General features: G+C 44.3%; 1 protein-coding gene across 1 annotated transcript in view; it reads left to right on the forward strand.

Annotated features, from left to right (window-relative positions):
* Positions 1 to 13,236, forward strand: part of PSD3 (pleckstrin and Sec7 domain containing 3) — a gene marked incomplete at both ends in the record, with an annotated part of 104,206 nt that overhangs the window by 7,344 nt on the left and 83,626 nt on the right. The window contains one exon of the mRNA XM_080362419.1: positions 4,261 to 4,373. Coding sequence (XP_080218545.1) covers positions 4,261 to 4,373 — 113 coding nt within the window. The remainder of the gene's footprint in view (positions 1 to 4,260; positions 4,374 to 13,236) is intronic.

Consider the following 13,236-nt stretch of genomic DNA (forward strand, 5'->3'; position numbering starts at 1 on the left):
GGGCCCTGAGAAACTCCAGACTGACATTTTCCAGTTAACTATTTGCTCCTTTGAACACTTCCTCCTTATTAGATGTTTTCAAAGACAACATTTGACCTTGAGTGTGAAAGCTTCAGGAGACATGGGTTCATGCTGGCTCTTTGTCCCATTCCTTGTCCTGGCAGCTGTAGACAGTATCATCTCCTTCCACCGAGACCTCCAGTGATGGAGGCCATCTCTCCTGTCGACTCTGCTGCAAATGGTGGTGAGATAGCAAGACACCAAGACACTGATATCCCTCAACTAATGTTCACTGGATGTAGGTATTAAAAAAAAAAAAACCCCTCAAGAAGAAAACAGTCTGTCCAAAAAAAGGCCCTAAGGAGAACCTCAGTTAAATTCAACAGAGGATGCTTTGTTGCTTTCCTTCCATGGCAAAAGGAGAGGCATTTTCTTCAGGCTTGGATGACTTTTTTAGACATGCCTGTCTAAAAACCACTGGGGTTTTTAGGGAACAGTTTGAGGAGAGCTCATGGCTGGAGTCTAAATCAAATTCATCCAGAGACACATTGTGCTTCAGGAGAGGCAGCAGCCAACTCTTACCAGGGTCCTGCCTAAAGCCACCTCTCAGTGGTGAACTGTTGGCAATGGTTTCTCCTTGCAGCTGCTGGCCCTCTGCTCCAGTTTGCATGTTTAGACAGCAGAGTGGAGCAGAGGCAGCGTGTGTGCTTCATGCTATGCTGACTTACCTGCCCTTGGCAGCTCCTGCAGGAGGAGCAGTATCCATGAGGTCTTAGCATCCTACTGCTGTTCATTTCAGTGCTGAGACATAGATTCAGCAGCTTCACTTCCTGTGCTAACTTGAGACCTCCATGCATGCCATAGGCACATCCTAAACAATCTCTTGATTCCTCAGCAAGGGACAAAAGCCCAGTGAGGTGGGGCCTCTGTTGACCCACGCCAGTGCCTTGGGCAAGGTCAAGAGAAACTGGTCCAGTGTGTTGGCAGGAGGTCTGAGGGGTGAAGACTGCCATGGCCAAACTAACGCAGCCTCACAAAACTTATATAAAATGCACCCAAGAGATAAAAGCAGCTTCCACAGCTCCCAACCGAGAACTGTGACCCAGAGAAGTAGTCTTGATCAAACATGTCCAAACAGGCAGAAAGCACTGCAAGAATGGTAAATAAATGGGCAGGAACTTGTTGCTTCTCTGCCCAGAGCATAATCGGACTCAAAAACAGTGTTTCTGTGGCTCATGAGAAATGTATGTACAGCTGGGCTGATTTAAGGGGATTGATGCTCTGAGCGAGCGTCACCCTCTCTGGCAGTGACAAACACCAGATGCAGCAAAGGTAGTAGTTAAAGCCCTCTGAGGGAAGCAATTATGAAATGAGCTGACCCGGATGCACATTTCTTTGCCCTTGAGATAAGGGAGAAGGCTTAAGCAGGAGTTTTCTATCCCTTCCAATCTTTCTTGTATTTAATCCTTGCTAATGCAGCTTGGAAAGTACCATGAATGTTTGTTCAGTCCTTCTCTGGGCTCCCGGTTTTGGGGTTTGGGCATGATGACATCTACAAGGTTTGTGTGAGAGGCAGATTGAAAGAATAAAAGGAATGCACATAATCTCTTTTGGTTTTATGTTTTGTTGTTGTGTTGCTTGGTTTTTTTTTTTTCTGTCTCTAAGGAAGGACAACAGGAAAGCAATAGTCTTAAGAGCCAGCTCTGACCTCATAGCATCTTCATTCTCTCCACCTTTTACTTTCTCTTTTTAATCTCTCTTGTTTGGATGAAATATCATACTTATCCTTAAGCCTGGATCTCGATTCTCTGAACCGCTTTACCTTTACACATCCTTATAGCGCTCTGACAACCTAAATAAATGTTAGGTTTGGCTGTTCCCATGCAGAAGCCAGTATCTGTAATTCTCATCAGCAGTGCTGAGCCCTTCTGAAAATCAAGTTATTCCTTTCAAGATGCCAAGACAACGGTCTTGTAGTCTGTGCTTAGGCACCTAACTCTGATAAATGCTGCCCTGTACACTGAAAAAACGTTAATTTAACCATCAATTTCTGCCTGTTACTGGATGATGGAGAGGGTGAGAACTGCACTCTTCTTCATTGCTTTATGGTAATGTACAGGCAAATAGAGACAATTGGGTAATGTGTTTGCTGGCCAGGAAGCTCAGTGCAGCAGATGTCTGTGAAGCATCAAAGAGCAGGGCTGAGGGATGGAGATGCTGTGTCCCACAGGCGTGAAGATCAGAAATTCCTCACTTTTCAGGAACTGGACTACTCCATCCATTTTGTTTTCCATTTCATTAGTCTGTGAGCGGGATTTGGCACCAGCTAGTTGTTTAGCCATCCCGTCCTTTTGCATCCATCTGAGTAGGCTGAATTTTTTTCTGGCTGCATAAGCTACTCCTGTACAGGCTGTTGCAGACAGAGCCTTCTCTTGTGTGCTCTGGGTCCAGCTGTTCCTTTTCCAGATCTTCCTGACCCGCTTCTTGTGAATGAATGCAGCCCTGTGAAAGCTGGGGAGATACGGTGGTTTTTTCTGGACTCGTTTCATTGTGCTCGTGATAGTCATCTTTGTGCTAGAAAGCCTTTAATCTGTTTCATCACATTTTTCCTGAAGTATATGGTAGTAGCACGTCTGTCAAAGTAGCCTTGGAGCACTAATGATGAATAATTGGACCTGGGAACAGTAAATAAATATATCCAAGACGCCTGTGTAAGATCTACTGCCCACCTGTCACGGAGGTGTGTTGGGCTAAATCCTGCAGAACTGTTGCAGTCCAGAAAGGTGGGAGAAGAAATGGGGGTAAAAGGCCATGAAACTGGAGCAAAACAGTTCTAGGGCATGGGGCAAATAGTTATTTGTCAATATGCTCTTGGAAAAAAAATGTAATTGTTGGAGAGCTGGCCTTGGAGGAATGTATGCATTTGTAATTCCATCCATGTCTGATTAAAGAGCCTTGACCAAGAGTACCTGTGAATTGTGTGTCCATCCATGTCTGATTAAAGAGCCTTGACCAAGAGTACCTGTGAATTGTGTGTCCTGTACTTTGAATTTCCGTTTGTAGCTGATGCTTACCCTCAAGTATTTGGTGGAAGTGCATAAAAGTTATTATTGTCCTGGAGGGCAGAATGTTCCATCTGGCTTCTTTTTTTTTAAAGAGTATTTTTGTAAGCTAAGGCCTTCGCCAGTGTGAACCATGCAATGACTTGCTATGCCATAACAACTGGCTGCCTCAAACATAAGGTACGAATGTAAAGGTCACTGAAGAATTTATAGAGCTAATGGTTTATTTCATCTGTCACTTCAGACAGAAGAATTACGGGCTCCATCTTGCCCAGCTGGGACGAAACTTAATGCCGACTGCAGACAGTTTTTGCACTACAGCTTATTGCTGCTGTGTGCTTTACCTTGGAGATTTGATTTGTCCTCACCTGTTCAGAAAATTAATTTTAATCTTAGTACTGCAGCCTTTCTCTTCTCTGAGAAACTGGACCTTTACTGTCTCAAATTGCTTCTGATGAGTAGGAAGCAGTAAGAAGGTGATGGTAGCACCAGGCCTGGTGGCACTGGGACGCTTGATCTGTCCATCCGTTCCCCCAGGTGCTCCTCGCTAGCTGGAGAGACCAGTCTGTGCCCTCTCCCTGCCTCCTGGCCATGGAAGCAGGTTTGACTTGTGTAGTATGGTCACAAAAACAGGTTGGGCTATTGTCCTGATTTAGATGCTGGTGATTGGGCATGTGCTGCCCAAGAGGGACCCTCAGACAGCACTTTTCACAGGTTTGCATACCTTATTATCCTTTTTCCATGCTTTCTTGCTCCTGCCTTTCTCTGCTCCAGTCTCCTCCCAAAGAAAGAGTCTGCCTCATTTATGGTTTTTGCATGGGTCTTGGTTTTGTGACATCAAAACTCAAGTTTGCTATTTCTGTTACTATTTCCTAGGCATTTTTAACCCTAACTGGTATGACTGAGATGGCTGCCCAGTGCTACTGGCCTTGCAGTGGATAGGCTAGATAAGATGTGAGAGGTTGGTTGCTCTGACATCACTGCCTAATACTGAAATGCTTTGGTTTGAAGACAGAGAGGTGAGCTCTTCACAAGCACACTGAATTGTCCCATGTTTGCTCTGGTTGATCTTGGTGGTGACAGAGTTAAATGAACACTTTGAAAATCCCAACTGACAGCCCACCTTTAAGGATTTCATGTTCCTACAGCTGTTTATTCACTAAAAGGTAGATAAGCTTTGTTAATTTTGACTTTACAGGCAGGAGCACTTGCGCGGGATAACGATGTATCGGCTCATGCCCAGACTGTTGCCAAGGCCAAATATGAATTTTTATTTGGTTTGGCAGAAGAGAAGCCTTCAGAAATGGGTAAGTGCTATTTATTACTATTGTTTACAAAAAAAAAATAATAATCTCTTAAGCCACTGAGGAAAGTTTTGCAGAAGCTGCTCCCCAATGACCCCACAAGGGCTCATGCACTGTGCTATGCTGTCCTTCTCTGGACCACAGTGCAGGTACCAGACCAAAGGAACCTGCTGGTTTGGTTCCACAAAATGACAGCAGTTCCCTGTCTTATGGCCCCACCTTTCTCTTGGGCTCTCCTGGGCCACCTTGATGTGATAGTGGCAAGTTGTATGCTGGAGACATGTTGGTGGGGAAGTCTCAGGATTTCTTTGCGGCAGAGTGGGTTCAGCCATGTGTTCTGCAATTGCATGTGGCAAAACATGGCTACTTCTGCCTAGATGTCCTTCCAGGAGCACCGTTCATGGTCTGCCTTCTGCTTTTGCTAGAGCTAGAATTAGATAAGGTTTTAATTTGGATACTTGAGATGGTACCTGAACTGCACCATCTTCTAGTTAGTAACTCAAGAAATCCAGGTGCAGTATCTGATGCTATGCCTATGGATCATTCTTGTTTCTGTTATTTTCTTGTAAATGTAAGGTGTTTTTTACCTTTTCACAGCCCAAGCTTAGAAGAAATGTAGTTACTATACCTGTTTCGCTTGCCTCGTTGTAGTTACCAACAATCCTTCTTGTCTTTGCAAAAGTATTTTACTCAGGCCGTTTTCTTTACACCCTGATCCTTTCTAATTGCAAACTTTCTGGAATGTCACTTTTAATTAAAGAAGACTCCCTTCTTGCCAGTGAAGAGCTGCACTTTGTACAGAAACAAGCAAACAAGCTGTGTAGGCTTCTCCAGTTCAGTAAGGAAAAAAAAAAGGCAGAACTGAGTGAACTGAAGTCTGGAAAGTATGTTTCTCCCTGGATTTTCTGAAGTTTGGTCTTCCACTTGGGAAATCCTAATTGCAAAGTGAAGCAGACTAAAACCAAAACAACCAAAATGTCCTCATTTAGGAATTTTTAAAACTTTCACAAATTGTCACAAAATGTGTATCGTGTTATTACATGAATCAGGATGACCTCATTGCTTGTTTAGAAAGACATAGTATGAGAGCGCTGTCAGCAAGCATTAGTACATTTCTGGAGATTGGTGTTAAATAAAGTATTCTGTGTCTAATAAATCCAAGTGAATCTATTGTTATTACTAACCAAAACAATTATCAAATATGACGGGTATTCTGAGCTGACTGAGTACTGAGCCCTAAAATAAAGGGCAGCAAAGAATAAGCCAGATTTATTGGCTTATGTGTGTACTTTTCTGTATTTTTCCTGTGCTACTTCTTGCTTTGTTTTTGAATCTCTGGTACTTTATTAACCGGAAACTACCATTAGGGGCTAACAAGTAGTAAGATGAGAGTGACTTCAAGGGAGAGTTTGCAAATATTTAATGGTGGTTAACATATAACATTTGTGAATTGCACCTGAAAACTGTGTGACATGCTGACTACCCAGACTGGCTTCATGCCCTCACAGACACATGGATCCTCCACCTCCTCCAGGAAGATATTTGAGCGATATAGATAAATGAGAGTGGTATTGCCCTAGATATTTTTCTTCTTCAAATGAGCAGGTTTTGACTGCTTATTAACTAGAGATGAATGAGGACAGGGTGACTGAGGGCACAGTAATACAAACCCAGGGCTCTGTGCACCAAATCCTGGCATCCTTTGATTTGACATATTTCAAATATGCCATGACATCCGTTTTGGGAAGTGGCGGTTCCTGCAAATCTCTCTATCCTTCTCTGTGTTAGATGGGGAGGAAAAAACACCACCAAAAAATCTAAACAAACCTGCTACTTTCTAAAGTTGCCTTTAAAAGGAGGTAGACGTGTTTTTTGTAGGTCAAAGTGTGGATGACTTCAAGCAAATGAGTGATGGGGCCGGGGCCAGGAGAAGTGCTGCTGTTTAACTTTGATCAAGAGAACAGCTTGTCACTACAGGCAGTAAAGCTGAACTTTAATTTATCTATCCCAGAGCAGTTACAGAATCACAGAGTGGTTTGGGTCATTGGGGACCTCTGAGATCATCTAATCCAAGCCACCTGCTAAAGCAGGTTCACCCAGAGTAGATTGCACAGGAATGTGTCCGTGCAGGTTTTGAATGTCTTCAGAGAAGGAGACTTCACAACCTCTCTGGACAGCCTGTTCCAGTGCTCTGGCACCCTCAAAGTACAGAAGTTTCTCCTCATGTTTAGAAGGAACCTCCTGTGCTTCAGTCAGTGCCTGTTGCCCCTCATCCTATTGTTGGGCATCACTGGGAAGAGCCTGGTCCCATCATCTTGACAGCCACCCTTGAGATACTTATAAGCATTGATAAAATCCCCTCCCAGACTTCTTAAGGCTGAACAGACCCAGCTCTCTCAGTCATTCCTCATAAGAAAGATACTCTAGGCCCCTAATAATCTCCATAGCCCTCTGCTGGACTCCCTCTAGTAATTCCTTGTCTTTCTTAAGCTGTGGAGCCCAGAACTGAACTCCAGATGCAGCCTCACCAGGGCAGAGTAGAGGCGGAGCATAACCTCCCTTGGCCTCCTGGTCACACTTTTCCTAATGCACTCCAGGATACCGCTGGCCTTCTTGGCCATAGGGTCACCTTGTTGATTCATGGTCAACCTGCTGTCAACCAGAACTCTCAAGTCCTTCTCTGCAGTGCTGTTTTCCAGCAGGTCAACCCCTAACCTGTACTGGTGCCTGGGGTTATTCCTCCCCACATGCAGGACCCCCTACACTTGCCCTTGTTGAACTTCATTATGTTCTTCTCTGCCCAGTCCTCCAATCCATTCAGGTCTCAATAAATGGCAGCTCACCCACTACTTGGCTGGCCTCAGAACTGAGAATGTAACATGTAAGCTGCTGAATGGCTTAATTACTTCTGCCTACCAGTCTATCCTTTTCCTTTTGGCCACAGCCATATTACTGAAGCTCTGCTGGATGGTGTTGAGGGTACGAATTTTTTAATTGAGTAGTAAAATACTTACATCGGGTAAGCCAGTTCACAAAGAAGAATAAACTGTATCAAATGCTTCTGTCTGCCTAGATGGGAGGTGGCTGCCGTGCTGATTTTTACCTTCCAGGTTGAAGCTTGTGGTCATTTTCACAAGTGTGGGGAGAGGAAAAAAAAGTTAGATGGCTGTAGAAGAAGTGTTAGATCAATTATATTCAAATACTAATAAAGCTCCCACATTAGAAACAATTCTTCCTCATTTTTTTCCTTTGCTGCCCTCAGCGTGGTTTTATTTGCAATATTTGTGATGTACACATGTGCTCTCTTCTTCACTGTGTGATGCGTCTTGTCTGGCTCCTCTCCTCCCTCCTCTGTTGCCCATCCTTCTGCCTTGGATACATCAGTTGGAGCAGAAGCACAGGTCACCAGGACTCTCATAGCATCATGCAAGGGCTGGGGGCCACACATCTCCCCACAGACCCCTGCTCGTGCCGCTGGGGGAGTGGAGAGGATGCACCACGTGCCATCATGGGCCCCTGTGCCACCTGGCCGACTTCCATGGCAAAACCACAGCCTTCTGCCTTCCAGCAGAAGAAAATGTTTTTTAAAAACTAAATTTGGCTGGGTTGGATGAGACATCTTCTCAGCCTTGTTGACATAAAGGGCACTTGTTGTATATGGAAATGTACCCTCTTCTGGAACTTGCTGTGGAAACAGTGATCTCTATTCAGCAGCCTTATCTTTAGGCTTGGGCATGCTACACAGTGCTGATTTTTTTGACTTTGTGGTTAATACAGTTAAGAACAACAAAAAAAAAGTCCTGACTATGTGACTTAGTCCTGAAAAGTACTTCCTTAGGGAAAAAAGAAGGGGAGGCTACAAAATAATTGCTTAAGTACACATGAAAGACAAGTACCCTATAATTCCTGCTATATATGAAAATAAATCCAAGATAGTTGTAAGGAAGAAAGAGAGCTTCTTAAGACTCATAAACAGTCTTGCTTTTAGTAGGAGAAAGCTTTCACCCCTCCTGTGTAACAGAGGGTTTAATCTCATCCTTCACAAAAAAGCCCTGTACAAATAGTTCCTGGGTTTATATGCAAATCTGGTCTTTCCCAACAGCTGCTGGAAGAAGCTTGTTTTTGAATTCCTGGTGAAATAAATAGCTTTTTGGAAAGCCTGTCACTTGCTGTTTTGTGTACAGTGAGGTGTCATGAGGCAACTGAGCTCATTTAACAGCTTGGTGCTGCCAAAAGAGATGGTCCCAGCCACACACTGCTGCGGATTGTCTCAGGCTAGTTCTTGTGCTTATCTGTTTTCTTAGCAAGCTCAAGCCATCAAAAACTGAGTAACAAAAAAACCCCTCAAAACAATGCCAAAGAAACTATTCTAATAAGAAGATTTATTTTCTTGTGGCAACTTGTGATGAATCACCTATGCAAGGGGTCAAACAGTGCCAGAGCTGACATATGAAAGAAAAAGAAATGCATACTTTAACCCATGCAACATGACCATTTCTGAACCTGAATCATGGAAAGGCTTGCTTTTGCTGCAGAATTACTTTAACTTGTTTCAGGAGCAAAGGAAGAACAAAATGGCTGCTTTTTTTTTGTACAAACAAAGCCTTTTCGTGGTCCTACGATGCTGGTTTAAACATCCGTAAGAAAATTACCCGAGTAACTGTCTGTAAAATGAGCATCACTAGCTTACTAGGTTGGCCTTTGCTCTTCTGCCTCAATTGCTTTCTCTGTGTCACTTTAAGACACGTGTGTCCAACTCTGCTGCTTCTACCTTACACTGCATGGATGTGGCATCTTCCTGATTCTCCCTCTGAAAAGTAGCCTCAGACAACAGTCCCTCACATGTTGCATCGGTCTCATGCTAGACCAGATTGCTGACTGTAGTCTTGTCCAGTGCTTGAACCACATTGCGTTCTATTTTGATGCACCACTCTTTGTCATATTTTCATGTCTTACTCTTTCCATCTTCAGGCAATCCTGAAAGTCTGGGCTCCCTGGTCTGGTATCTTGCTCTGCAGCTCTGCTTTCCTGAAAAGGTGCAAAACTGCATTTGCTGAGGGTTAAATGACTGCCTGGTTTTCACACTCATGATGCTTAATTATGGTGGACAGAGATTGAGAGGATAGGTACATCAGATGTGCATTTAAGAGTATATCCTACAAAATTTACCAGGGACATATGCAGGGCCACGATCTGGAAAGCTCAGACCTGTGGTGCCCCCACACGCTTAATTAAATTCCATCATCCTGTACATGACTCTGTCAGCTTTATGTTGTTGTTTCTAGTGTCCCACTGCATTTTCTGACATATCGAAAATCCACAGGAGTTTTTAAATATTAGTGTGTAATCAAGACATTTTCCATGATATTTGGTGTTGCTGGTTAGCAATGATGCAAAGAGAAGGTTAACTTTTAACATTTAAGTCTCCAGAGGTACTGTATTAAAAGGTACTTTTCTTGTTAAGTTTGAGCACTCTAAGAAGTGATTACCTCTCATGCAGCAGCACGTTGATTGACACTGCTGAATGCTCCTCTTCAACACAGAGTAAACCAGATGATACTGAGCTACTGCTTGGATGCTCTGGGGAGCAGCAAGATCTTACAGCGGTGTCAGAAGAGTTCATCTAACTTTGCCTGTGGAAAAATTAATGCTAGTGCATTAGGACAGGTTGCGTTGTGGTCTGGATCTTGGCTGTGTGAGGTGGAGCTGTTTTGCTGTCTCTCCCTTTGAATTTCTGAGTCTCAGAGGGACTCAGGGCTGGGCAAAGCTGGGGCATGCTCTGGAGCTGTCAGGTGTGGTGTGACTGATGTCTGGGTTTCTAGTCCCATGGAAAAGAAAACTAAAGGAGCAACGAGGCATTATGCTAAGTCTCTTGCTTCACAGGAGGAAATTGGATGTCTTGTGACCTGCATTTGAAAGCTGGATAGTTCAAGTTTTCATAACCTGCCACTGCAGGGAGGAGATTACCACATCCTCGACTTGGTAAACAACAGAGTTGTTGGAAGGCCAAGGGTTTAGTACAAATAATCGTTAAAACATGGACTGTTTGTTTATTGTTTTTAAAGAGTGCAGAATTAAGCTCTCAGAAGTTAGGAAATGCCAGAGTTACGGCAGTAAATACCTCCCTGTCTGTGGGCTGTTGGTCGAAGCCAAGAGCTGTGCTGACGTGAGCACACAAATATTTGGGGGCCTGGTGATGCTGGGAGCCCATCAGTGGTCTCTGGCCATCTCTGATGCTCTGAGCATACGTGGCACAGGCTGAACTCACCTGAAGCTGGCAGTGCTCGGAAACACTTCCCCAGAGGCGGTCAGGCCCTTCCCTTCCGTCGGGCAGATAAAAAATGATGCATCCAGGTCAGTGGGCACAACAGGAGAGGCTCAGCCAGCTGAGTGGGCTGGCTGTAGGTGGTTATGGTGGGGCACAGCTGCATTTTTGCTTGTTGTCACTGTGGGCTTTGCTCCTCTGCTCTTCTTGGCATCAGCCCCATCACCTGCTGAGACGGGCAGCACAAGCCCTCCATCGTGGTGTAGCTTTGATTCATCTCTGAAGCTTTCTGAGGGAGAAGATGCATGTTATCCTGCTGCTGGCGATGGTTTGATAATGAACATGGAGAATGTGTTTAATTAAAGTTATGTGGGTAGATGTAGTTCTGGCCTGGTATGGCACTGTAAAAAGTGTAACACAGGGTACAGCAAGTATTTTTCCTGTTCACAGTTCACCACTTTTAACAAGTGCCTTCTGCTCTAGACTTCCGCATTGTTTATTTAACTCTGTCCAGCTTCCTGAGGAAGGGGATCTCATTCACTGTGCAAGCTTGCTGAAAAGCTACCGTGCAATGTCCTGCTGTGCCTTTAGCAGCAAATACTTGGACCCTAGGAGACACACATGTCCCTCTGTGCCCTATTTTTGTTCTAGCTGGGTGTGTAACAATATCCAGCTCTTGAGGTCCTTTGAGGACTGCCTAGCAAGCTTTCTTTTAGCCTGGCAAATTGGTCCTGAACCCTGAAATAACAGTAAAGGACATTCTTTTTTGTGGGTGTGCCTAGTTTCCTCAGAGGCTACTGCTAAGATCCAGAGTTTCTGAGATCTGTGAATAGTAGTGTGGCATTTTTTTAAGCCATTGTTGCTTGCTCAAAGTCTGGTGATATATTTTTTTTTCTGAAGAGATAGTTCTATTTGAAGGACTTTAGAGATTTTTTAAAAAGATTCTTTAAAAATACAATATTTAAAATATGTAACATTAAGTACAAGAGGATTCTGAGAGGCTGGGCAGTCTTTGTAGACACTGCGAATGTCAAAGCAGCTGTGGGCTGTCACTGCTCCAGAAGTTTGCTCTTTCAGCTGAAGGATTCTATGGAACTTTTAGAGTAATTCTTGCTATCACTGTGTGTATCTACACTTAGAAAAACACCTGTTAGCTGCTTCCTTTCTAAATCACAGCAATGGAAAAACAGAAAATTTCAGGTTCTTTTTGGATCTGTCTTTGGAATTTTGTGTTGAAGTCTTTTCCAAACATAAGTCTTAAACCAAAACTTGAGATTCTCACAGCCACGTCACTTGGGGTGAGGCTTTAAAGAAGAAAATTGCATTAGCTATGGTAAGACTCACCCACACTTTTACATCTGGATGAGGAGCCCAGATACTCCCTTTTGTATTCCCTCCTGTTCCCACTCATGCTAGCAGCTGTTTTGCTCTACCCTTTCGCTTTTCAGGGAATGACTCTTGGGACCGAGCTATCTCACAGACCATCTGTGGCCCATACAGCCATTTGTAGTGGATAATCCCTCACACTAAACCCTTCCAGCAAATGCTGCATGTTAGTTTTGGACTGTGTCCTGTTCTGAGCTCACTGGAGGCCTGTGAGCTCCTGCAGCAAGGTGCCATCCTTCCTGAAGCCAAGGGAAAGGTGTGGGTCTCTCTGGAGGACTCTTAGTTCAGTGTGGTTGGTGTTACACAAGTGCTCCCAAGTTCTGGTTACCACTGGAAAATAGTTAAAATCTTAGGCAACCAAGTCACAGCATGGCTTACTAAAGGCTTTCCATCAGGAACAGGGTTAGAAGCTTTGCAATTTTGTAAAAATCCCCCTCCCCCAACAGACACACAGTGACTCAGGTATCTTACATGTTGTTTTGGTCACTGCTGTCTTAATGCTCAGGATTTACATTCTTAACCTAGCAGCTTTTATCACTCTCTGTTTTAAAAGCCATGAAAACTCAGGCATCACATTACCACGTGATTCCAGGTACTGGGACCTGGCTAGCAGAGAGATTCATGACGAATTTACTCAGTATGGGCATGGTTGTCTGGTGGCAGACTAAAAGTTCACCTAACACAGCCTCTGGTTGTCCAAAAAACCGAGAATTTATGGAACTATGCAAGAATAGTGGCGAGGAGTACTTCTCTCATAAACTCTTCCAGTGTGCAAAAAGCCATGGGTGCAGTATTTGCTGAGCAACACTCTGCCCCTGGGTGCTTGCAGGGGGATTATTTTCTTCCCTGAACCAGTTGGTTTAATTTCAGGGTAATTCTGAGTTGCTGGCTGCCACGCCACACCTGGCTGTTCAAGTGTTCAAGGACAGTGTGAGGCGCATACTGCCTGTGCATGCTGCTAGGTCTGTGTTAAACCTCCTGCTGAGCACCAGGGACCCCCTCCAGTTGTCTCTTTTTCGTGTGAGGGCTCTCAGCCAACAGAGTCACTTTTTCTGGTCTCTGATCCCCTTCACTTTCCCTGCGTGTTTGCTAAGGCAGCAGAGGCATTTAACCAGGGCTTATTTTCTAGGCAAGTCTCCCCTATCTCTTCCCTCTGCTACCCTGGCCTTCACTCAGCTGCCCCGTTTCTACCAACTTGTTATTTTTGCATAATGCCAGT

The sequence above is a fragment of the Nesoenas mayeri genome, assembly GCF_963082525.1.
Source record: "Nesoenas mayeri genome assembly, chromosome: Z".
Classification (NCBI taxonomy): domain Eukaryota; kingdom Metazoa; phylum Chordata; class Aves; order Columbiformes; family Columbidae; genus Nesoenas; species Nesoenas mayeri.